The 25,828-nt window shown below is 39.7% G+C and overlaps 1 protein-coding gene across 4 annotated transcripts in view; it reads left to right on the top strand.

Annotated features, from left to right (window-relative positions):
- The window catches only part of LOC121951104 (nuclear receptor coactivator 2-like), a 63,824-nt gene extending 39,100 nt beyond the window's left edge, over positions 1-24,724 (top strand). For 2 of the 4 annotated variants that reach the window (XM_042497325.2, XM_042497326.2), the window contains 16 exons: positions 64-165; positions 1,135-1,275; positions 1,491-1,638; positions 4,151-5,390; positions 10,237-10,474; positions 11,236-11,457; positions 11,663-11,860; positions 11,943-12,051; positions 12,193-12,361; positions 12,630-12,950; positions 15,408-15,485; positions 16,783-17,224; positions 17,970-18,210; positions 18,334-18,487; positions 18,929-19,003; positions 19,810-24,724. In XM_042497325.2, coding sequence (XP_042353259.2) covers positions 64-165; positions 1,135-1,275; positions 1,491-1,638; positions 4,151-5,390; positions 10,237-10,474; positions 11,236-11,457; positions 11,663-11,860; positions 11,943-12,051; positions 12,193-12,361; positions 12,630-12,950; positions 15,408-15,485; positions 16,783-17,224; positions 17,970-18,210; positions 18,334-18,487; positions 18,929-19,003; positions 19,810-19,821 — 3,890 coding nt within the window. In that variant the 3' untranslated portion in view covers positions 19,822-24,724. The remainder of the gene's footprint in view (positions 1-63; positions 166-1,134; positions 1,276-1,490; positions 1,639-4,150; positions 5,391-10,236; positions 10,475-11,235; positions 11,458-11,662; positions 11,861-11,942; positions 12,052-12,192; positions 12,362-12,629; positions 12,951-15,407; positions 15,486-16,782; positions 17,225-17,969; positions 18,211-18,333; positions 18,488-18,928; positions 19,004-19,809) is intronic. The other 2 variants (XM_042497328.2, XM_042497327.2) reach the window with 2 other exon arrangements.
- The last annotated feature ends 1,104 nt before the right edge of the window (positions 24,725-25,828 follow it).

A 25,828-nucleotide genomic window follows, 5' to 3' on the forward strand; every position in this document is an offset into this window, starting at 1 on the left:
GATGTATATTTATGTATGTGTTATTGTGAGGTTATTTTAACTCAATCTCCTCTGAATATGCAGATTTCCAGTCATGTCTAATCTGTGTGGCAAGAAGAGTCCCCGTCAAAGAGCGACCTGTGATGCCCACGTACGAAAGCTTCACCACGCGACAGGACCTTCAAGGTAGAACTTGAGGGGAGGCTCCACTGTTAATACTCTAATCTCTATAAATAGATATCTGTAAATAGATATCTGCAAATAGATATCTGCAAATTAATGCAGAATGTGTGAGTAACTGGACAAGATTTAGGTGTTAGAGGTGTTTTGGTTTCCACTTGTTGACAATATATTATTTAAGAAATCACGCTTGAGTGGGTTGAATGCAGCATGCAGGTTAACAGTCTGTGTGGAAAGCAAAAGAGGCGTTAGTCAAAATGCAATCTTTGAACCCATCAGCGAACATTTCACAACAATTTTCCTTTTCATGCCTCCATGCCGGCAGTAACTGAGGCTGATGGCCGGATGTTTTCGAGCCGTCCATCCATCTCATTCTTGTAAACACGATACCTCAAGAATGCCTTCCGGGAATTTTCTAAATTTTGCACAAACATCCACTTGAACTCAAGGATATACAAATAAGATTTTGGTGGTCAGAGGTCAAAGTCATTGTGACCTTTTCTGTCTCTATTTCCTGAACACTGTATCTCAAAAATGCCTGAAGGGAGTTTCTTTATATTTTGGCACAAACATCCACTTGGACTCAAGAATTAATTGATTAGAATTTGGTGGCCAAAAGTCAAGGTCACCATGACCTTATGAAACACAAAAAGCTAATGTGTTCAGAGATTGATACGCCATGTGATCAGGCAGTGCAGGGCTGTGTCAGTACATAATGTTGTTCACATCCTATGTGATAAGTATGTTGTGTGTTACTTGAACATAACCATTTGGTTATCAGTTTTTATTACAAGGGTCAGCAACAAGTTTGAAATAGTGTCACTTCAGCAGGGTGGATGTTTGCTGACATAAGGGATTGAGCTCTGGTCCTCTGGTGCAGCTGCACTCCTAAATAATAACCCTACTGCTTCATAACAGGCAAACATCTCAAAACATGACAGTCATCTGTTGACATTAGATCTTATACCTGTCCAGGTAAGATCACGTCCCTAGACACCAGTCTGCTCCGTGCATCCATGAGGCCAGGCTGGGAGGACCTGGTTCGGCGTTGCATTCAGAGATTTCACCTGCAGAATGAGGGGGAGATGTCCTTCGCTAAAAAACACCAGCAAGACGGTAAGTAAGAAAACTCAGAGCTTACTGTGCAGCCTGCAAGTGGTTAACTAATGCAGCCTAAAATGATCATCACACAACACTTTTTATTTCACTCGGCCAATTACAATTAAACAATTTGTTGGAAGCATATCATATTCTGTCTCGCTGGCTGTCAGTCATGTGTCATGATGCCGATGTTGAAGTGTTATTTTCTGTCTCTGTCTGTTTTTTTGCAGTGTTGAGGAATGGCCATGCTCTCAGCCCTCTGTACAGGTTCTCCTTAGCAGACGGCACCGCCGTCTCAGCTCACACCAAGAGCAAGCTGGTCCGATCTCAAGCCACCAATGAACCACAGCTCTACATGTCCTTGCACATCCTGCAGAGGTACCAGCCACTCTTTTTCTACTTCTGTCACTTCTGCAAAGTGTCTGTTTTGTTTAAACATTAGATTTAGTTTTGAGGACATTATATGTTGACATCATAATGTTTTACAAAAACATTTTTGTTGCCATTATTCAACATTATAACTCAGGAACAAAAGAAGAGACATATTGAATAGGTGACACTAATCTTGAGTGTCCATCTTGAATCTGTACTCAACGTATAGGTGTATCTATATTGCTGTGCTATGTTGTTTCTTTGGAGCAAAATACATATTTGAAGCATTGTCCACCCTCATACCTACATATGAGGCTGGACAGACATAGATATTAACTACAACATCAGCTATAAACCTGTGGGGTGGTATTTGTTACAGTATTATTTTTTCCAATTGTGTCCGTAAAATCTTATACATTTCTTTATAATCAGACCCTTCCTTGACAATAAATTAGTTTAAGCTGAATCTCTTATTTCAGTGAAGAAAAGTTTTTGCATTGTGATTGAGTCTTTTGCGGGGATACTTAATTTATGGTTTGGGGCCAAATTCTGGCCTGCAATATGGGGCAGGGTTGCCCACTGACCATTCTTTAATTAACAATAAAATAACAAAATAATAAATGATAATAACTCCTAACAGAAGTCCAGGCTAAGCCCTGTATATCTGCAAATTCTGAGACGCCCTATGAGACTGCTGCAACTGGATTTGCCTCTTGGCAAAGATGAGTGAGGATAGCAAATGTCAAATAGTGGAAAACAGGCAATTCATTTATTGATGTTTGTTTATTACATACATTTTGCAAAAGTAGCCCCCAGGCAAAGCAAGCTGAGAATCCATGGCTAATGGTCTGACAATCCCAACAAAAGACGCAGTGTTTGAAGCCCCTTAAAAAATACTGTAAACCTATTAAACATTTTCAATACGCTTATAGTTCAGTAGTCTAGCTTAGAAGTAGTACAGAATAGGTTAGTTCTAGTGCTTTTTTCCCAAACAATGAAACTTTTAAACTGAAATTCACTGCGTAGTAGACTGTGTGGTCTGGGGCCATAAATCATCAGTGCTAATATGAACTAAAAAGTGACACTAAATGACTCTCTCTTTAACCTGCACCGATCCCAACCAGGAAAAGTGTCATACTCTCAACCAATTGGTAATGAAAACTTTAAGATTTGAGGATTTAGGTAATGTGATTTTCTCAATAATATATTTCCAGCTCTACCCTGTAGCTGCCACTAAAGTGCAACATTTTTCTGTATCTATTTAAAAGCCAATTTTTCTCCCAAAATAACCCTTTTAAAACTGACTTTTCACTTGTTTGAGGAAACTATCATTTTAAGATATAATGCCTTTACTTACTTAATGAGAAAGATGTTAATTGTAACTTATTTCTCTCCCCTTCTCTCCCCTGTTGCTTTGTGTGTTTATCACATGTCCTCTCTTAGTGTTTGCGGTTTTTCTCTTGATTTGGACAAAGGGGGGCGACACAGCAATGTGAATTAAGAACAAAGAGCCTCTTATTCAGAACCGCCGCCATATGTATAGAACAAAACTGACACAAGCACTACCAGCCAGTCCAGTCTACAGCACCTCCATCACTCCCTCCCACCACCGGGAGCGACTGCGACTCAAACCAGCATCAAGCCTTTAGTATGACCATTCAGAGTCAGGAATTGGACAGCAGTCAGAAAACAATGCCAGGACTGTTACCCGGAGCTTTCGGGGATCAATGGCGAGAACTTGGCCTTTTTTACTTCCACAAGTTTCACATAGAAAATTATCGCTCCAGCAGTCAGCACAATGAGAGCTTTGTGTGTTTGGTGTGGAGTTCAGGCCAATCCATGTTTTAAGTTCTCTCTCCGTTACAGCTTAAGGCCTCGTTACAGCTTTGTTGTCTTACTTGTGTATACTGTTTTAGAGCTGCTCTCTGTTCTACTGTATGAATTATTTAACCTCTGCATAGTGTCATTTTTACTGAATTAAAAGTGTTCTTTGCTAATTTTTAAAGACATTTAGTGAATTGTCAGTTAGATTGTCGTAGTTTGTTTTGATAATTGGACATTTTTATGTGGCTGGAAGGATTGTGTTTTTGGGTCGTCCATCCCTCTGTCCCATTCTTGTGAAGGGGATATCTCAAGAACACCCGGAGGGAATTTTTTCAAATATGGCACATATGCCCACTTGGACTCCAATGATGAACCAATAAAATTCTGATCAGATTTGTATAAATAAAAAGAGCTCAGATCTGATTGGTTGACAGTTGCCCATTACTTCCATGTGACTCACAGTACACCAGTAAACTTGTAAAATACTTTCCTGCCATTAACTGTTTGAGGTTTAGCTACATTTTACTTTGCAACAAAGCAGCTGTGTTTTTGAAATATGCAATATTTATAGATGTATGAATTTTCAAAGACATGCATCTATCTATCATATATTCTCACATACCATTTGCCTATGTACAGCCAGCACTTCCCTGGAGCAGGCCTCATCCTTGTGTCTGTTTTCTTTTCCTTCCAGGGACAACATGGGTGGCATGACAGCAGACATACCTGGTGGACAGGGCATGGCCAAGCCAATGACCCCAACCAGTGCGAGTGGTCCCTCCCCTTCCCCTGACGCCAGTGTCACCAGCAACACCCACCTATCCACCACACCTTCCAGTGCCCCTGGACGTGGTTTTGGGGCTGTATCGGGTAGGGCACCTACGCCTCAGGGATCACAAAAGAGCCAAGCACTCAAGTTGGGCAGCCCTTCAGCCCAGGGAAGCCCAAGTGTCACCTCAGGAGCCCAGGGTGCCATGCTGTCTCCTCGCCATCGCCATAGCCCCAGTATGGCGGCTAGTAGCAGCTGTAGTAGCCCTCACCTCTCTCAACATCCCCCTGGTTCTTTCTCTCCTGCGGCTGGACTCCACTCACCAGCATCTGTATGCAGCAGCACAGGAAACAGCCAAGGGTTCAATTCCCTCACTGCACTGCAGGCCCTCAGCCAGGGCCACAGGGTTTCCCAGGGACTCACCGAGGGGCAGCATCCAGAGTCACCTGACAAAAAGCAGATTGGTCTTCAGAGTCCTCTTCACAGCAGCAATGCCAGCAGCCAGCAAGCCAAGAACAATTCCAGCTTAGAGGCTGACTTATTGGGAACTTTTGGGGAGCAGCAAGACTTGTTGTCATCCCCAAACCAGGAGGGCGAGCAGGAGAAAGATGGCGACCCTGACCCTGATGGAAGCCTAGGGGAGCTTGGAGACGTCTCAAATCGCCTGCTGAACGCAAAAGGGCACACTAAGCTGCTCCAGCTCCTCACCACCAAATTAGAGCCCTCTGATCCTTGCTCATCAACCCCCCTGGGGGATGACCAGAGCTGTAAGGACCAGCTGGGTGGACTTGGAGGTGTGAGTGGGGCTGGGCATAACAACCACTCCAGCTCGTTAAAGGAGAAACACAAAATCCTCCACAGGTTGCTGCAGAACAGCACGTCTCCAGTGGAATTAGCCAAGCTAACGGCTGAAGCTACTGGAAAAGACCCCATTGGGTCAGCTGAGTCAGCCTCAGGAGACAATATGGCCGCCCTAGGTGAACTCTGCCCAAAACAGGAGCCGGGGAGCCCCAAAAAGAAAGACAATGCATTGCTTCGCTATCTGTTGGATAGGGATGATAATGGGATCCTGGATAAAGCCATCAAGATGGAACCCAGTGAGGGACCTAAGCTGTCCAACATTAAGACAGAGAAACAGGAGGCGGGCTTCAACATGGCGGACCAGGTCAGTACTGCTGACAGTAATTAAGGATGCACAATATTTAATTTTTTGCCAATACATAACAACTTATTAGACCGATAACCGATACAAGTATCGTTATATCCACTTTTTTTCTCACCTAATTTTTGTGATCATCAACTTTCTCCTGTAGTGGAATAACAATCATGTTATGCTTATTCTTATCATGATGGCCCTCCAGCAGATGGACATATAATACAGTGCTCTTCAGTATATGTAATATTCAATCATTATGCAAAATCAGAAAAATGCTTCGTTTTTACCGCTTCACTTTGTTAATTAAGAAAAATATATAAAAAATATATAGAAAGAGAAATCAGCATTTTGGCTGATTACAATATTTAATTTAAAAGGCAGGTTCTGTTGATACCGATGACGCACCGATACAATCGTGTAATGTTCATGTTACAATTAATCTGTCAGTGGATTGACAGGAAAAATTTTGACTATCAGTTATGGTAATCAAGTAATCATTTAAGTATTTTTTAATGCAAAAATGCCAATTTCTGGTTCCAGCTTATAGAACAGAATTGCTTCTCTCAGTTTTGTAGTCTTGATAATAATAAAAATAACAATAATTACAATAATAGCCTGGATTTATATAGCACCTTTCATTAGACCCAAGACAAGGATGCTTTACATGGTAGAGTAGACAAAACTAAATAACATACAAAAACAAATACTAAATACAAATCTGAAAAAATAACTAGAAGTTGCATGTTTGCTGGGGTGACAGAGTTGCATGAGGTTGTAGGCCATGGTGAACACATTAGGTTTGAGGAGGTTTTTAAACTTGTTCAGGGATGAAGCGTTGTGACTGTGAGCAGGGGGCTGTGACACTAAAAGCTCTGTCTCCAAAGGTCTACAGTTTGGTGTGGGGACTGGAAAAAAACCCCTAAATTTCCAGAAGAAAGAATAGATAATAATTGTTGGCGAGTCTCCCTCTCCTCCTCTTACACATGAAGAGTTCTGTCTGTTAAGAGTGGATTAAAAATAACGAGGGACTCTGTCTACCTGACAAATGGACATATGGATGTACTTAACAGCTCCCATAAACACCTTCAAGTGAGAAGCAGAGTGCGATGACACTTGGTGTTTGATTCTGTCAGATGCGTGTTGATTTCCTCTTTAGGGAGCTGATGGCAGCCTGTCTGGAGTTAGTTAGTATACTCCCTGAAACACAAGATGCTCTGGCAAAGGAAGGCAGAAGAGTTCTGTTTAAACTTTAGCGTATGTGAGTGAGAAAGGCAAACAAAGAGTGTACAGAACTAAAATTTATACAGGTTATTTGTGTCTGAAACATAAGATGTTTTCACAGAAATAAATTATGCCTGCTTGGCTCAGAATTTAGGTGTGCCTGTGTGCATTTACATAGGCATATGCATGTCTGCATGCACAGTGGGTCTCTATAAATGTACATGTTTGCACAGACCTCTCAGATGATTGAAAGAGGATTTCTGGCATCAGAGAAGGAGAAAGACTCTACTGACAGTGACAGCCAGAGATGTACTTGTTACAGCTGTAACGTGAGACGATAGGTCCAATGTGAGTTTAATGTATGCTTTTTGAAAGAGCAGGTGCACTCATGCACTTAAGTAGTTGAAATCAGTTCCAGGAAGGGGCTGAAGGAGGACGGCTGAGGTTCAAAAGTCTGACACCCTCAGGCTGCGCTCCTACCAACAATTGTTCGTCCGGAGAGCGGAGACAGCTACCGGAGGGGAGGTAGCCATTCAGGGGCTCCCACCCTGGATGGTTTGGTTTGAAGTTTGTAGAATGAGGTGAAGCTTTGTTGAACTGGTCGTGATAGTGCCAAGAATGTACGCTTTTCATAAGAGGATATGGCTGCTGATAAGATATGTTGACCGAATTAAGAGCAGAATCGGAAAAACGGAGAGACAAAGCAAAGAACAACGTAGCTGAGGAATAGAAAGTCAACATGTCTTTTTTGTAATTCAGAGAGTTTGCACACATCTCTCATAATGGAGGTGGCTGAGCTGGAGGCTTGAAGCTTACAGTGCAAACAGCACTAACAGCAACAACAGTTCTGACAGAGCTAACCAGGGAAAACAATAGTGTGGGTGTTACGCTCAGGATGCCATTTCTCCACAATATCTTTACATTGCAGATAGTTGTTTGCTGCTAAATTAATGGTCTGAGTTTCATAGAGGGCTCTGTTGAATTCAGAATTATATCAGAATTAAATTACAGAATTTTTTTTTATAATTTGCCTGTGTAGAGTGTAAAAGAGCACGTGACAGTACGCGTTGTGTATCCGGGTGACTGTGTACATACTGTGCATTTCATAGCGTGTATCTTTTTATCACCATGTATCTGTGCCAATGAGTTTCACGGTACGTGTGTGAGAAAGCAAACATGTGACAGTGTGTGTGTAATTTCTTGGTGTGTTCTGGTGGTGCTGCTGCTGAGGAGTGTGTCTGTGCAGTATTTGTGTATTATTGTGACTCTGTGACCTTACTCGACCTCAGATAAAGTTTTATGCCTTTAAAACTCAAACACTCCGTTAGGTCCAAATGTGCAGTTTGCATGAAATGGAGCCTAGGTAAAGACACAAAGCCTTATCCATTCTAAAAAAAAAAACAGGATATACTAGATTCAGAGTAAAGAACATGTTTAACACAATTTCCATTTTCTAACACCTCCCTGTCCTCTCATGCTCACGCTTAAAAATTTTACTCAACCTCACTCACAAAGTGCAATTTTGTTGAACTTTGAACTCTAAAACTGTCAGGAAATCAAAGCACTGTTCCCACTATTGGCAGTTAATCAGAGGAGGGCAGCAACTATCTCTAGTGAAAAAAAGACTTATCTGCACAATATTGCACTTTATGTTATTTTTACCATTTCTAAATAAGTTATGCCATGTTAAATTGAATTTTTTTTTCACATTAGTCCCTGGAAAATAGCAAACATATTGACTCATGGTTTGGTTGGCGGTCACGTTTAACAACAGCAAAACTACATCAAAACATCCATTCACAAACTCTCGCACAACTTGGACAGTTTAATCCAAGTTTCATTCATCCAGTCATATGCTTAGTACTTGCCATAAAACATGTGTTTTTGCTTTAAAAACAAACAAACTTATTAGTATTGGAGTCTGGCTTTGAAGCGAGCATTTAAGAAAACAGTTAAGGTCAGCCATATCACTTGAGTTTAGGAAGCACTGAGCATACAACTGGATAAATGAGACTCAGATTATAATGCACGAGTTGTGAAAGAGTTTGTATATGGATGTTTTAAAATGGTTTTGCTGTTAAATGTGGTTCCCCAATAAATCCATATGTTCGCCATTTTCAATGGAGGCATGCAAGAAAAACACAGCTTTCTTCAAAAATTTAAGGTAACGCTCTTCTATATATTAATAAGTCTAATTGATATACAAATGGCCATGTTGTGGGTCAAGTTTTCTTTTTAAAGGTACCACCAGTAACGTGTGGCTTTTTACTGACATCTAGTGGCAGCTGTGGGACACTACAACGTTTGCAAACATTTGTGATTCGCTACATCTCAAACGTTTTAAATGCAGTTTTTTACGGCAAATTTCAAGCTTGCTTTCTGTTACCCATATCAGATTTGATACTCAGTCTGCATGTTATACAGTGACAAACAGATAGCTATTTGAGACACAACATTAGGACCATTAGTGAAATAGTGACAGCACTGCTGTGGCATCAACAAACATAAGAACTACATGGCTAACATTAGCTATACTGCAGGTTCTTCACCTATCCAACAAGAACTGCATTTTGAAAAGTTTTGGGTGTTCTTGTCCCTCATATTTCTATTTGAAAGAATGCCCTTGATGTGTGGCTATGTTATGTTCACTGTGTGTGTTTGTGTGTGCATGTACGCCCAGGCCACACAGAGCACTGACTGTGTGTCTTACTGTACATCACACATGACCTCATTAGTGCCGGCAGTTTATTTTTAGCTCCTCCTCTATTCATCAGCCAAACGGCCGCAGGAAACCATCCCTGTCAGTGGTGTGTGTGTGTGTGTGTGTGTGTGTGTGTGTGTGTGTGTGTGTGTGTGTATGTGTGTGTGGGGTTTGAATTACACTGTAATCCTGAGTGGGGTTTCAGCTTCTTTCAAAGTTGTCATCAAAAGTGAATAACAGATTTCTAGTTTTCTTGATATGTAAGTTTCTTTTCACATTTTTGTTTCACTCCAAAACTATGGTACCATCTGTTTATGTCTGTATATGTTTATTTAACAACAAAACAAAAAACAGAAAAACAAAAAACAAGGATACCTCATTGTACTTTTAATACATATTTTATTAAAAACTATTTTTTTGTAGGAATAAATAGGAAGCTATTGAAACTTTCAAAGTTTAGCGAAGATGTTTTAGATGTTGGCACCTCAGCAGAAAGCGTGCTTGGGTCTTTGTTGGCGAAGTTAGTTTCATGACCTCCATGTAAGAAAGTCTCTCGCTTCAAAAACTCCTTCAAGAACAAGAACCTATACAACTGTCCCCGGCAGCAACACATAAAGTTTTCTCTGATCGTGATGTTACAACATGTGCTTTAAATGAAGGATTGCATGCACGGTGAAGCTTGTTGTGTGTGGATGTGGATTATGAAAGGTGCTGAACACGTATATCAAATTCAGCAGTGTGCCTGCATCAAGATTACACATGAAAAAAAAAACAAATGGACAAATGCTGTGACAGAATTCTACATTTTACCCCAAAAAATACAGCCAATTTCATGTCCTTCTCAAAAACATGGACATTTTTAGACCTTGAAATTCAGCAACAACTGCCGATGAAACATCCAGTGATCCTGTTTTTTCCTGTGACTGCTCTCAGACGTTGGAGCTGGAGGACCTGCTGGAGGACCTGCAGAGTGGGGGCCAACAGCAACTGTTTGCAGGCCAGCCACCAGTCAGAAGACCAGCCTCTGCTTCGTCCTCCTCTTCCTCTATGCCACCTGGCTCGTCTGTGGACAAACAGAGCATCATCAGCGACATCCTGCAGATGACAGAAAGCAGCGGCAGCAGCAGCCCCCCCAGCCAGCACAGAGCCTTCCCTCCCATTAGTGCTGCAAGTATGTCTGCAATGGTGTATTTGTGTCTGGAACTTTCATTTGATGATCTCTGGCTCTTAAAGATATTTGGAAGCAAATACATCTTTTTGATCTCTCTATGAGGGAATATTAATGGGAGCCCTGAGAGGCAAGTGAAAGAAAAAAAAAATCTAAATTGTTTTCTGTTTTGTCTCTTTAGAGGTGAACTAAAGGTTTGCCAGCACATTCTACCTATTTTTTTTCCTTAAACAGGTGAAAGAGGGTTTAGTTTTTTTTTTTGTTTGTTTTTTTGGGATCATTTGTGTTTGTTTTTGTAATACTTATTATGGCCACGAGAGGCTGAAGTGCACCACTGGGATAGTGGTGCACTTCAGCCTCTTGTGGCTGTTGTAAATAGGATTAGAGGGCAGATTAAAATACATTTCTGACCAAAAGAAAGACATGACAGTAATTTTACATAACTAACTAGCACACAATATATGTAACTTTTGTTTAGAGTGCATTGAGAATTTAAAACTCATCTGGGAAAAAAACCCAATTATTTCAGTCTTGGCTTTATGGCGCACTTAAGCCTCTTGTGGACAAAATGAGTTTTCCAACAACAACAAGAAATAATCCTTACAAAAAATGAATTGAATAAATAAATAAAATGACATATAAACTTTTTCTCTCCTGTTTTCACAGATTTTTTAAAGATAAAATAATTTTTCATATCTTTTTCTCAGGCTATATTAAACATTGTATATAAAGAATAACAACATGAAAAACCTTCTTCCCTCCAGCAGGCTTTAATGGTGCAAGGCCGGGTCAGCCGTGTCGAGGTGCTCCTCCCATCAGGAGCACATCTCTGGACAGCAGTATGGGCCCCCACCCCAATGCCACCAGGCCATTTCCTCCTCAGCACAGGAACAACAGCCCCTACTCCTTACTGCAGCAGCAACAACAACAAAGCATGATGGGAACCCATGCAGGCATGGCCAGCCAGCCTGCGATGGCCAATCCAGGTCAGGCAGGAAAAGACAGCATAGCCCAACTGTTATCATTCTGATGCAGCTTTTTCAACAAATACACTCTTTTTTTCTGTTAACATGTTGATTTGCATCAGATACAGCCCCTTTATTTATTCCTTCCAAGAAAAATAAGGTTTTAAGATTCTATTTTGTATAAAATGATTCTGATAATCTAAAAAATTGTTTCTCCCTAAATCAGGCATGCTTAGTAACGGGTCAATGCGGGGCTCCATGCAGCAGGGTTGGGGTCCACAGGGGCCAATAGGGGGTACTGCAGGGCCGATGATGGGCCAAGGGGTTGGACCAAGTCGCATGGTCCCCAACATGAACGCTGCACTTCCCCCGAGAGGCCCGCCTGGTTCCAGAGCCATGGTCAACATGCAGATGATGGGCAACGGTGAGAAGAAAGGAAACTCACAAACTGACAAACTCTCATCAAAAGCTGAACTGACATTTTATGTGCTTTTTCTTCGCTTCAGAGATGGAGATGGCAAACCCCACCTACCCTCAGCAACAAGCTCCGCCCAACCAGACTGCACCATGGCCAAACCGAATGATCGCTATGGATCACTATGGAAACCAAAACAGGTATGGCATTTGTTTCATCTGAAAGTTGTTCAATCAAAATTAGACATGATCAGCAGTTCTAGGGTTCATACGTAGGCTCTGTTGGAACCCCTCGAGTGTTCTTGTCAATTGATATGACAATAATGCCAAGATACCTTCCAGGCCACCATATGGCGTCCCCCAGGAGGACGGGATGCGATGTTGCGGCACAGGGCCTGACGGCCAGCCGGATGAAGGAGCACTCCTGAACCAGCTGTGTTCTGTGTTGAAGGACTACGAGGGTCTGGAGGAGATCGACAAGATGCTGGGAATCCCGACGCTGGCTGGACAGGTGTGGCGCTTCAAAGTGACTCCAAGAATCACCTGCCTGTAGAACAATAAGAAAGCACTTCAGAAAAAGTATTTTAATAGATTTTTTTACAGATTATTTTGCCAATTTTTCGATCATGTTTTTAGTCTTTGATAGCTTGATTTCAAAATTTTAAAATATCTGAACATGTAAGACTGCGGTAGGTAGTAAAACAATATACATAAATCAACACAGAAAACACATTTTTAATTGATTCCTCCCGCTCATATCCTGTCTTTACACGCTGCAGGGTGCTATATCAGACCAGGACCAGTACCTCGGGTCCTCAGACCCAGCGGCCAACATGAAGCCTCTCCTGTACAGTCAACACTACGGTGGCCAGCCAGGTTACGGTGGCATGCCTCCTGACGGTGGGTTTCATGGCCCCTCTATGAGCGGTCCCATGGGGCCACAGAGGATGCCACCTGCTGGTTATCCCCCAATGATGAGGATGCCTGGGAGCACAGGGCCCAGACCAATTGGGATGAGGCCAGGAGGGCCGAATCCAGGAGTACCGCCTCAGCCCAACAACCTGAGGCTCCAGCTGCAGCACAGACTCCAGGCCCAGCTGGTAGGTGGCACCAAATATTTAACATATGATACAATAAAATATAATATTGACAACAAAAATAAGAAGATAATGATAAAGATAAGATAAAACAAGATAAGATAATGCTTTTTTAGTCCCATGATGTAGACATATGCATTGTTACAGGAGCAAGTTGTGCACAAGATAAGTAAGCAAAAGAACAATATAAATAGTAAAAAAAAAAAACAAGGTGCAAACTCAATAGTTAAAAAATATTTACGTCAATCAAAGTAGCTAAGCAAAATTAATTTGTGTCTTCTAGCATAATACTTTTATAATACTGTTGATGGTGACAAAGAAAGTACTAGCTGGTCGTGCAGTGACTATTGTTAGTTATGACTTGTATCGTTCATGGCAACACGGACACAAAGAGGAAAGCACTATTGTTATATCTCGCCCAGCAGAGGCAGGTTATATAAAACTGCACCCTGATGGAAATGTTATGATGGAATAGTAAAGGTCTAAAAACACATGCAGAGCAACTTAGTCAACATTTTTATGCCTCTGCACCGGCTATAGCAGCAGCTGGAGGCATTATGTTTTCAGGTTGTCCGTCCATGCATCCGTCCCATTCCCGTGAACTCAATAACTCAAAAATGCCTAAAGGGATGATTTTTAAATTTGGCACAAACATTCACTCAGACTCAACAATTAATTGATTAAATGTTGGTGGTCAAAGGTCAAGGTCACGATGACCTTCCATCAGTATAATTCTCGTAAATGTGATATCTCAAGCATACTTTTTAAATTTGGCAGGGACAACTGCTTTAAGTCATGGATGAACTGATTAGAATTTGATGGTCAAATGTCAAAGGCCAGTGTCTCTGTGACCTTGTAAGTCACCTTCTCATGAATGTGGTATTTCAAAGAGAACTTAAGGTAATTTCCACAAATTTTGTCAACTTAGACTCAAGACTGAGCTTTTGGTGCTCAATGGTCAAGGTCACTGTGATCTCGTCTGTCTCATTCTTGTGAACGCAATATCTCTCTTTGCTGTGATCTGTCAGAGCTATATCACTTTATATAAAGTAAATCAGATATTTATGGTGAGGGTCTTCCCTCATTGATACAATCCCACACACACATTCTGTCTTTTTCTTACTTTCAATACAAACATATTTTCAAATTTACTCCTGGACTCACCTGGAATCCTTGCTCCGTCCTAATTCGAGCGCCTCATTTCCATGAAAAAAGACATTGTTGTCTTATTAGACACTCGAATTCAAAACAACGCTGTTTCCTTTTGCTTTTTTTTTTTTTTTTTTTACATGTGATGCAACAGAGCGCGCCGCGATGCCAACAAGGTTCACTGAGTTTAAACAGCAGCAGCAGCCAGAAAGGAGCAACGTGCTTCATCAGCAACACCCTGCTGCTGAGACACTTAACAATGAACACACACAACATGTACATACACACACACACACACACACAAAGTCATACACTCAGTCATAAAGATGATTGTATTCACAGACTGTACCCTTTGTGACTGACCCCGTTTTCCACATAATGTTCTTCTTTGTGACCAAATAGAAGATCTTTATGTTCCAATTATGTGCTTGTATGCATGTGTTTTTTATAGTATGTATTTTGTGTCTCAGGACCCTGCAATTAGTAGATTTTCATCCAAAGAGGTTTATCCCCAAATTTTGAAATCACCACAAAGGACTGACTTCTTATTCTTGACATTTATATATAATTACAACATATTTGAGTCTACATTGCCACCTGGTGGACACTTGAAGCACAGCAGCTCATGTTCATCAACTAAAATAGCACTGATGATTAGCAGCATGTTCAGATGTGAGACATGACTTCAGCACTTCCATCATTTTGTCTCTGAAGGTGCCAGTGGGGAAACAGTGAAGTCAAAGTCTGTCAGAAAATTCAGAATTAACCTCTGCCATCTGCAAACTCATAAATGGGTCATTCAGGGTATCACTAAAGGTTTTAACACTGAAATAATGCAGTGTTAAGCAATTTAGGCCAAATATAAAATGTACTGTACGAGGCAGTTTTGCTGCAAAATATCTGTCGAGCATTGTTTGTATGTGGTATGATTGCACACATAGCATCGGTTGCCCCACAGGAGTCTTAATGAGACATAACAGTATTAGTGCTTCGGGAGCGGCGTGGCTTTGAGCAGCATGAACACACAAGCTTTATTTAATTATGGGGCTGCGGAGGAGTAGCTAAGTAACCTTAATTTATGAGTGTGATCAATTATAACACAATCTAAGAGATTAGCAAATATCAGTTGTAAGGAAGGGTTGATTCTTTTGCCATATCAAATTTAGACTAACTAGGTATTTTTAAAATTCACAAACTGACATGGCATTTCAAGAAGGTTTTGAAACTAAGCATATTTTTATTTCTTTGCATTTGTTGCTCCTGTAATTTTCCATTGAGATGAATAAAGTCCTCTTTCTATCCCCCACATAGAACCGTCAGCCAATGGTGAACCAGATGAGTGGAGTATCCAATATGAATCTACCTCTAAGATCTAATGTACCAAACCAGGTCAGTCTGCATATGTATGTAAGTGTGTATATCTCATACTCCACCTCATTTGTTAACACCATTCAAACATGCTCCATCCCAGTTAAAACAGCACCTCGGCTTCCTCATGTCAACACTTGAACATACCATGTGTTGAGTGTTACTTAAGCTGGAAAAGACTCTTAAGAAGTAGATTATTAGATTAAGGTGATGTTTAAGTCTTTACCCAGAAGAGTCCAATAATGATCATTTATACAGTAGGCCACATATGGTATTAATATCATGAATCATACATTAGTTATTAGTGCTAAGGATCAATGTTACCTAGTGAAATAACTGAGGTACGAGTATTCAGTGTATCTTATTAATCATAAAACTGTTCATTTTTTTTTACTTTCAGTCATGTTAAAAAGCACTTTATAAACTATTAAAGCTTCAATAGGTAACTTTTGAAAAAGTAACTTTTTGTCATATTTTCTGAAACTGTCACTATTTCTGAACAGTAGTACATGAGACAGTTAATGTGTGAAAAAAAATAATGTTCCTCTTGCTCCTAGTGCTCCTAATGGCATTTGCCAGAATCCACCGCGCTGGAACAAAAACAACCAACCAGAGCCAGGAGGAGTCTCTAACACAGTGTTGATCACTGCTCGTGCACACGCAGCTTTGCCAACAACAGCATATATGGCAAAGACAAGTAAACAGAAGCAGACCAACTACAAAAATGCTTGCTTTAACTTTCAAAGAAGAAGACCGTTGTCAGATTTTTATACGAAAGAGAACCCTCCTGGCTCTGATTGGTTTGATTCTTGCAAATGCTTTTAGGAGCACTAGGAGGAGCGAGAGGAACCTGTCTCATGTACTACTGTCAGGATATACTGCTACTGATACATTTTTAGCAAATTTGATAACTTATGTGATAAGTTTTATATATATATATATATATATATATATATATATATATATGCGCTACCTTTAATGTCCCTAGAAATTTTTACATTTTCACTTCGTGGAAATGTTAATAAAATGTAGGCATTGAAGTAATAATATAAGCTGTGTAGCTTAGAAGACTTTATTTTGGCCTCCTGACATGCACAAGATGACAGCACAACAGTTGCTTTTATAAGTCCACTCAACTGCAGCAGGACTCATTTACATATTCAGTGTGAGTAAATACCACACCAAATTGATCAAATGGACTAACGCAGAATGTCGTTGCGTTGACAGTTATTTGATTGGCTTAAATACCCCCTTAGAGTCTTGTTTACTGCCTGTTTCATTTTATCCAAGTGTCAAGTTACTGTGTTTTTTCATGAAGGGAACCCTCAACGCCCAGATGCTGGCCCAGCGTCAGCGCGAGTACCTCAGCAACCACCTTCGCCAACGCCAACAGCAGCAGCAGCAACAACAACACGTGCACCAGCAACGTGCCATGATGATGCGGACTCAGGGCATCAACATGCCACCTAACATGCCCAGCGGGGGCGCCGCTCCCACACCGATGCCCATAGGCGGCACCAACCCACGGCTACCGCAGGGCAACCCGCAGCAGTTCCCCTACCCGGCCTCCAGCTACGGTACCGGCCTGCCCTCTCCTCCACCTCCTCCTCCTCACCCCGGCTCCTCCAGCCCCTTCTCCTCCCCTCTCTCCCCCAGCCATCATCTGGCTAGCCAGGGCATGATGGGAAATGTAGGCGGGCAGTACAGCGGGGTAATGAGTCCTCCATCACAGCACAGTGCCTACCAATTCAGCAGTTCAGGTATATAATTGCAGCACAGCAGCGCCGTGAGAAGTCTGTGTGTGCTTCACGGGCAATAGTCGCTTTTCATGTTGTGGTGGTGGCAATCAAACATAATCGTCTTTGATCTGACTGTTTTAATCATTTGTCCTTTTTTAAACTGATTGGATGTGAGTGAACGCAAATCGATAATGCTGCTTTAGATTTTCTGTTTGTACGCTCACATTAACACTCTGTCCTGTCTTTGTGTATGATTTTAACCCTGTCATAAACCAGTCAGGATACTATATGGGGTCACTTTGTAGGTAAATTGCTGAGGTGGTGGCACTGGTGAACCTGAAATCTTCTTTAATGTTTATTTCATGTGTTTTCTGTCAGTATTTTAAATGCACAGTGCAAGTTTAAGCAAGGTTAGAATAAGATCCTGAGGATTTTGTACAATAGTTTTGGGCAAACAGTTTAGAGATAGATTTGCTGGCTGTTGCTGACATTTAACTTGTTTTTTTTTTTTTTTCACAGGATATTGAAAAAAAAGTATTTTTATTTTTTCTTGCTTAGAGTCAGGATCACTCCTATTTGTTTTGCCTGTGTTAAATGTAACACCTCTAAATAATGTCTAAATTGTTTAGAAGGGTCTACCGTACAATAACTTACTAAGTACAAAACTACTGTTTAGTTTTTTGATCATTGTGTCTGGTTAGTTCTCATGCTGGTTACTGTGCCCGTCTATGCATTTTATGAACCTTTTATTCACTTCGTTCTGCAGGAATGAGCCAGCAGCAGCAACACCAGGATCCAGTATCAGGGTTTCCATGTGGGGCTGCGACCCCGCAGAGCCCCCTGCTGTCCCCCAGGATGGGACAGGGTCAGAGTCCCATGCTGCAGCAGAACCAGGGCCAACCGCAACCCCAACCCCAGGGTCCAAACCAGAGAGGAGCGCAGGGCTACCAGCCAAACACTGACCTCAATGGGTGGCCCCAACCTGCCAACATCTCAACCAGCAGCAGGTAACAGCAGCTCATCACATCTTTTGAGGACATGATTTGACTATATTTGTAACAGAGCAACATGCATAAAGTTTTTTTTGTGAATGTTATACATGTTCAATGACTCAGTTTCCCTCTTTCCAGTGTGTACCCCCAACAGTCCCAGTCTCAGTACTCCACACAGCCAAACGGAGGAATGTACAACAACAGTAACAGCATGAACCTGGGAGACATGGCCAGCAGTGGAGGCAACATGAACCTGATGTCAGGGCCAATGAGCTCCATGAATTCAGAGCAGGTGAGAGATGCGTAATTAATTTCAGATGAGCCTGTTTACTGCCTGCTATGTACTGTTTCATGTCAGTGCATGACTGTATTGGAGGCCATGATTAATGTTCATTCTCATCATTTGATCAATATTAATTGTCATCTTTACATTGATGTTTTAAGTTCATTTAGTTGAAGTTTAAACTAAGAGCAGAGACAGCTAAAAATCTTCATGCTTTGTTTTTCAAAGTATGTGAAAAAGGCATTTATCATTTGGAAAAAGTGGATTTTTCTGGATCATGCAACATGATTTTTGGTGGTCTTTGAAGTAATTTTTCCACTTTCCTGCCAATGAACCTTCCAAAACAAAAATAGAAAAGAAACACATCCCTAATTATTATTCTCAGTATCCAGGAGTGATTGTAGGTTTGTGGCAGTTGTTTTCATGTTAGTTGTCATTTTTCCGATACAGGTGAGGGACGACAGCCTGATCCTGGAGCAGCTGGCGGGAATTGACATGTTGACGCAAGATGGTGAAGGGACTTCAGTAAGTAATAAATCTGTACACATTAGGATGCCCTGGTAGCTTTCCGGTAGCTCCCCGTCTTCACTGTAGCAGCATGGGTTCGAGTGTAGGCAAGGCCCTTTGCTGCATGTCAACTCTCTCACTCCTCTGCTCTTCCTCTCTCTGCTACTATCACAATAACACAGAGATGCCTAATTAATAACCTTTTTAACATCTTTGCACACATTTATTCAAATATTGTAAATATTATGTATATTAGTCACATAAAAAAGTATTGTTTAATATGCCTGACACTACACTGTTTTCTTGACAGTAGAGAAAAATTGAATCCCACATTTACAGACGGGAATGACTGCTCTGTGTTGTGCATAGTCATTTGTGTATCATATCCTTTAAATATTTATGACAAGACTGAGCTATCAGGTGGTTACCTACAGAATCACCTTGAGTTGATTCTCATCAGATGTGCACCAGCAGTCATTTATAAGCAAGTACTACCTCAGTTTTAGGTCCAAATTAGTTCCCAGTTTACGTGCTACAACTTGGCCCCCTCATCCATGGCATTGTCATGTACTACTAAATGCATGATCCAGGGACTACAGGTGAAAAAAACTTGAAATTTTCTTAAATCTGGTACATTACATTCCTCCTTGTTTTATAAATGGTTAATGTTGTTTGTGGATTTTCCCCATTCCATAATAGTTAATCACTTATAGCAGATTTCATTCCGCCTTATAAGTGAAATATACTTTATTTGCTCTCTGACAGCTGAGGATGTATATGCATACATTGTGTATCATCTCATTCTGATTTTCTGTCTTTTATAGAATTTCTGCTGACCCAGGCTGTGGTGGAGACAAGGTAATAGAAACAAATACAAAAACACTGACGCCTACTCAGCTCAGCTTATGGAGAAACATTTAGGAGTTGAGGACGCGTGATGGAAACACTGCTCCCTCTGTCACACCAGCCAACTATGAGGCACTATCGGAAGAGGACAACCATATATATATGAGAGAGTACATTTTTGTGTGAGTGTTTGCGTGTGAAACTGATACAGCGGTTTGACACTGGAGAAGTGAATGGCTGACAAGCATAAATGAAACCTCTGGAATTTATCTTTTATGGTTCTGTTTTAGAGCCTGGCTGAAAACGGCAAATGAGAAAGTTTATGAAGATATTTTACAGGTATTTATAGTTTTGAAAAAGTTTTAGAGATTCTTTGTATGACACAAAAAAATCAAGGATATCTTTCTTTAAAGAAAATCTCTCAAAATGGTACATTTTGATGTCGATTTTAAAATTAATATATTTCAACTGCTGTAGTTACAGGGGAGCTATATCCCTATTTAATGACTTTTTAAATGAAGGTGAATGTGTATAGATAGTGTACATACTTAGATTTTAAATACCCTCTTTTCTCTATGTGTTATTGCAAAACAGCAGTTTGGAGTTTTAGTCCAACAAATGTCTCTCAGAGAGCAGAAATATTTCATTGGTTAAATGAAATCTTAGTGGGTGGGGCTAAAGAACAGCAACACAATGAGAGTGTGAGTCAATTTATTTGGTTTACTCCAATAGAGTACCCCAGGGATGATGTTTTTCTGTAGTCCAGCTTGGAAGCTAACGTTACCCTGTTTCCTTAATCAAAAAGCCAATGGGATTTTTCTATTGGATTTCAAAAAATGAACTATATGGCAATAAACAAACTACACTTTGGTCACATAGCCACCACTACAAGGCTGTAATGCCATATTCGGCGTGGCGTGTGACTCATAAAAGCATCAAAATTCACGAATGGGGTATGTACTGGTATATTTTATGTCACAGAACAAAATGTGAAATTCTTTTAAACTACTGTTAACCATAGACCTCATTTTAGGCATCTAACCAAAGGCCCATTCAAAAAGACCATTGACTTTGAAACCAGGTAACTGGAGGTACTCAAATGCTAACTCATTTCCGGGTTTTAAGACTCATTCCTGGGGATCTCTATGGAAAAGATTGTACCCTGGTTAAAATGTTAACAAAATATTTCAATATCGTGTGCTTGTTTTTTCATTGTGACCATTGTAAAAACTGGTCATCATGCTAGCTAACTAGCTTTCTTAGCTAGAAATCAAATAGCTATTGCTTCTTTGCTTAAGCTAATTTGAATTTGAAAGTTAACTTCAACGAACTAGTGAACGTAGTTAATCTAGTACTATCAGCAGCTTGAAGTCTTCTGGTTAAACAATAATACTAGTTTTTTTTTAATATTTAGTTTTTTAGTGTTTAGCTCTTTCCTTTTAGCTATTTTAGCAGTGATATGGCAATGCCAGTTGGCCCCCCATTTTGGTTTCATAGTAATTGAGAATTTCCCTACACAAAGTAAAATATCTTTGCTCCACCTGACTTAACATGTAGCACCGCCATTTGGTGAAAATGTTTAATTTGTCCAATATTTTGGTAAATGACCAAATACCTGCAAAACTCACAGCGTTTCCATCAGACTCAGCTGTGACTGTTTAGTTCTCTTTAGCAAATGTTAGCATGCTAACAAACTTAACTAGATGGTGAGTGTTTTTAACATGGTACCTTCTAAACGTCATCTTAACATCATTGTGAACATCGTTATGTCTGTAGTCACGTTGACTTTCAGTCCAAACTTGCATAGTCAGAAATGTTAGTTTGTCCCGCCCACTGAAATTTAAGCGATGAAATGATTTCTGCCTCGAAAGCAGCTTTGCCTCTAAAAATCTGTGTACAACTAATCAAACTTCATGCTACTGTGATTTATTTTAAGATTACACTTCATGGTTATGATGTACTGGCCTGCAAGAGTCACTCTTGCTTCGGCAATTAGCCGAAGGTCTCTGTCATGCTGACAGACAACTCAAAAGTGTGTTGTTTTTTTGTTTGTTTGTTTGTTTGTTGGGTCTTTCTGTGGGTGAGTCTGTGATTTCTGAATGACAAGACAGTCTCTTCCTGCTTTATAAACTGGCGATACACAAACCAGTCTCAGAAGGATGCTAGGTTCTTCAGCCAGGATAAAGTCTCACCTGGTTGCTGTAAACTGATAAATAGTGCTGAATCAAACCTTTTTTATTTCACAAAAATGAGCAGGTGATCCAGAACCTTTACCATCCAAAGTTATATGGACTTTTACAGACTGGACCTCTAGCGTTGTGAAAACGGCTTCAATTTGAAAGGTGCTCTCTATAACATAGATGCTGTCTCATATAAACTTGTAAATAAGAACAAAACTGGCTGTAACTGGCAACATGGATTTTCTGAATCCCTGTTTTTTGATTTGAGGTGGCGCAGAAATCTGAACAGCACATACTGTAACAATTTATTCCCAAAAGAAGAACATGAAAATGCAAACTGACTGCAAAATGAAACACTGCAAAATATCTTTAACTTTTTTTCTTGCGTTGATATACCATTTTTCATATCCTGTCATCTTTTAGCGTGGTAAATTATGTTCCAGTGTGCTGGCATATTGTAAAATCCCAAAGATTTTACAAGAAACCCTCTCTGAAAAAGTATAAGCCATGGAAACCCTAACCCTAACCTGAATGTCAAACTGTCTGCAAAAAATTGAAGGTAATCAAGAGTGGAACTCATGTACAGTAACTTCTAAAGTTTCAGCTTAAAGTGAAGTATTTCTCTTGATTTTGACTGACTGGTATACAGAAAGTATAGTGGAGATTTTTCTTGATGCATAGATGAATATTTTATCAGTTGCAAAAAATACTGTAATAAATGTAAGTACCTTAAGATGCTAAACACGAAACATAATGCCTTAGATCTGTGATTCTCTGGTGTGTAACTGTAAGGTTCACAGGTGTGTTATATGTGTCACATACTGCTGAGTGACTGTTTTACCCATAGTCTATGGTTTTACTACTTCAAACTTTAGGTGTAATAGTTAAGACAACCACAGTTTTTTATTTTCTCCCAATGAAACAACACAAAACCTGTTTTAATCTGTGAATCAGCCCATGGAAATTACAAAAATACTGTGTTGGCAGTAACATTAATGCATTTTTTTTGTTTGGAGTTGAACTTAATTGTTGCACCTAGTAAGTGCACAGTGCATCAGGGAGATTTGCCCTTTCTTACACTGTATTTTTTTTAAAGGGGCATTAAGTAACCTTTGACCTTTGCTGATCTCTGTTGGTAACCAGTAGGGACTGCAGCAACATCAGCGTCTCTTTGATGACCTGTAAATGACATTAATAACATGCAAGTAGTGATCTAACACTAAAGCAGGACTGTACTAACGATAGAATTTAGCACCTATTTCTGACATTAAATGCTTATACATTTTAGCATCTCTGGGATAGCTGAGGAGATTTCAAATCGAATATTTCAGTTACAGTACCAAACTACCTAAGATTTTTTTTTTTTTTTTACAAAACTTTCAAAACTATTTTCACTTAAGAGGAGAAGCTTAAAGTTCTCAAATGGTTAATATTGTATCTGTAAAATGACTTTGCATCAATAAAACACTCAAAAATAGTTAATATCTAAATAAAAAATATGTCTTAAACAGATGGAATGCACCTGAAAATAAAACCCAACAGCATTATAGTAAATGGTAATAATTGCGCAAAAAAAGGAAAAAAGATGTTTTTCGTTTTATTCCTCATTTACCAACTGGAATGGCATCACTTGGCGGTTCATGTTATATTATTTCATTGAGATCTTTGTCAATATTGTTCACGTTTAACATTTTTTATTTTAGAAAATCTTACTAAAATGTTTATTTTTTCCCCCCAGTTTAAGTCACTGGTTGTTGGATCTTTTAATGGGATAATAGCATCTTTAAAATATTCTGAATTTATCTTCTTGTTTGTAGAAAAAAAGGAATACTCCTTGAACAAAAAAGGTGCCGTTATTTACATGTCCCCAGGTGTATTTTAAACTTCTACCACCAGATGGCGCCAAACTCTGAAATGCTCTAATCCAACACATTTTGGTGGCAGAAAAAAATCACAGTGGGGATACTTGTCTGCATTAAACAACAGTGAAAACAGAAAAATGAAATTACTTTTCCTAAAATGTTGTATCAAAACTGTGTCAGGGCCATGGGGAGGTTTAAAGCTGAGTTGCAGCAGAAACATCTAGTGCCGAGCAGGTGAGCTGCCATGCATTTTGGCAGCTTGCCCGAGACACTTTATAGCCTGTGATAGCTGAAATGTTTCATTATACAATGGTGGGCAGAGGCTCATTGTTTTATGTGACTACTGAAGGTCAGAAGGTTTGGCTTAGAAATGACAGAAATCTCAGAAACTTGTGAAATAATCATTAAGTAAAACTACTGTTACACAGCAAGGTATAGTTTTTTTCTCTGTGCTTTGATGTAGAAAACATACTCAATGCCCCTTTTTAGAATATTTTGTTAATGTTCCTCCTCTTCATGATCAGCTGTCAGTTAATATCTTTAATAAATTTAAAGTGTGTCACAGTACAATGGTAAATCAGAGCAATATGTTGGAGAGGATGCAGGTGTTCAAAAGTCCCTGTTTGCAGTTCAAGAGATTTTTTTAATTCATATTATTGTTCTCTTTGCCCTGATGTTCATTTTAAATATCTCAGCAATGACACAGCCCTGTACATTATCCAGAGGGTTTTATTATGCAAAAGTACAGATGTTCAACCACTTTATGCAAGCTGTCGACTCTAATGTTGCTTTTGCCAATGCTGCTCGTTAATTTATGATTCATGCCACTGTAAATAAATTATTTTTATTGAGCGGGACTGCCTCTGTCTTTTTATTTCATCCATTAGGAAGCAAATAGCCTCTTCGTCTGGTGTGTTTGTCACAGCTGTTTTTTTTTTCATACAGTATTTTCAGAGGTGTGGACTCGAGTCACATGAGTTGGATTCAAGTCAGACTTGAGTCACAGATTTTGACGACTAAATCACAGACTTATTTTGTTTGCTAACAAAAACTGCATAAAAAAAAACCCCAAAACACCAACTGCAGTATGAAAAACGTGGGGAGAAAAACACACATGTAGATGGATGCAACAACTTACAGGAAATAAAGGTTAAACAAATAAGTACAAAGGTTAAAAAGCATTTTGGATTTTGTAAATGAAATGTTTTATTACTCTCATTTCTTGAGGAGTATATTGTGAATTGTTTAGGGCTCAAAACTCAAAGTTTGGACTAGTGAGATGTCCCGGGACTGGTCAGTTTTGACTTGTGACTTGTCAGTCTCTACTTTGGACTTGACTTGGAACTTGAGTGCACTTGAAACTTACTTATGACTTGCAAAACAATGACTTGCTCCCACCTCTGCTATGAACAATAATTTACTGCAGATCTGACACTGACTGCCAAACACATAAATTAAAAAAAACATTGTGTCCACAAAGTCAAGATTTTCATTACTTTCATGTGGTAAAAATGTTTTGTTTTTTTTTAAATTACAGAGTAGCTGTTTCCCTGCGTGTGCAATGCTCCTTTTACAGCAGCAAAGGGCAACATTCTTCAGCAATTTAAACATGTTCACATAGAATCTACATAAAGGTCCATACTCAACTATTTGTTGATTTTCTTTTTTTCTCAGAAGCTCCAATCACTGCACTTCTGAATGTCCTTATCCTATTAAGACATATCACATTATTAAACCCAAAGACAAATTCAGCTGCAAGGGCATAATAAACAGTTCATCGATGACATGCTGAAACAAAACTTTATGGTTATTAAATATTCTTGTAACATTGGATTTAGGAAGTCAGCATGTATTAAGTCATTAACTATTTCTCCAAATGTGGCTTCTTTGGTCTATGTAGCTTTATTGTATAGCTATATTTTATTGTATATTCCACATGAAGCACAAAAAAGTTG

This window comes from Plectropomus leopardus, chromosome 12 (genome assembly GCF_026936395.1).
Source record: "Plectropomus leopardus strain MGB_pleo_1.0 chromosome 12, ASM2693639v1, whole genome shotgun sequence".
NCBI lineage: Eukaryota > Metazoa > Chordata > Actinopteri > Perciformes > Serranidae > Plectropomus > Plectropomus leopardus.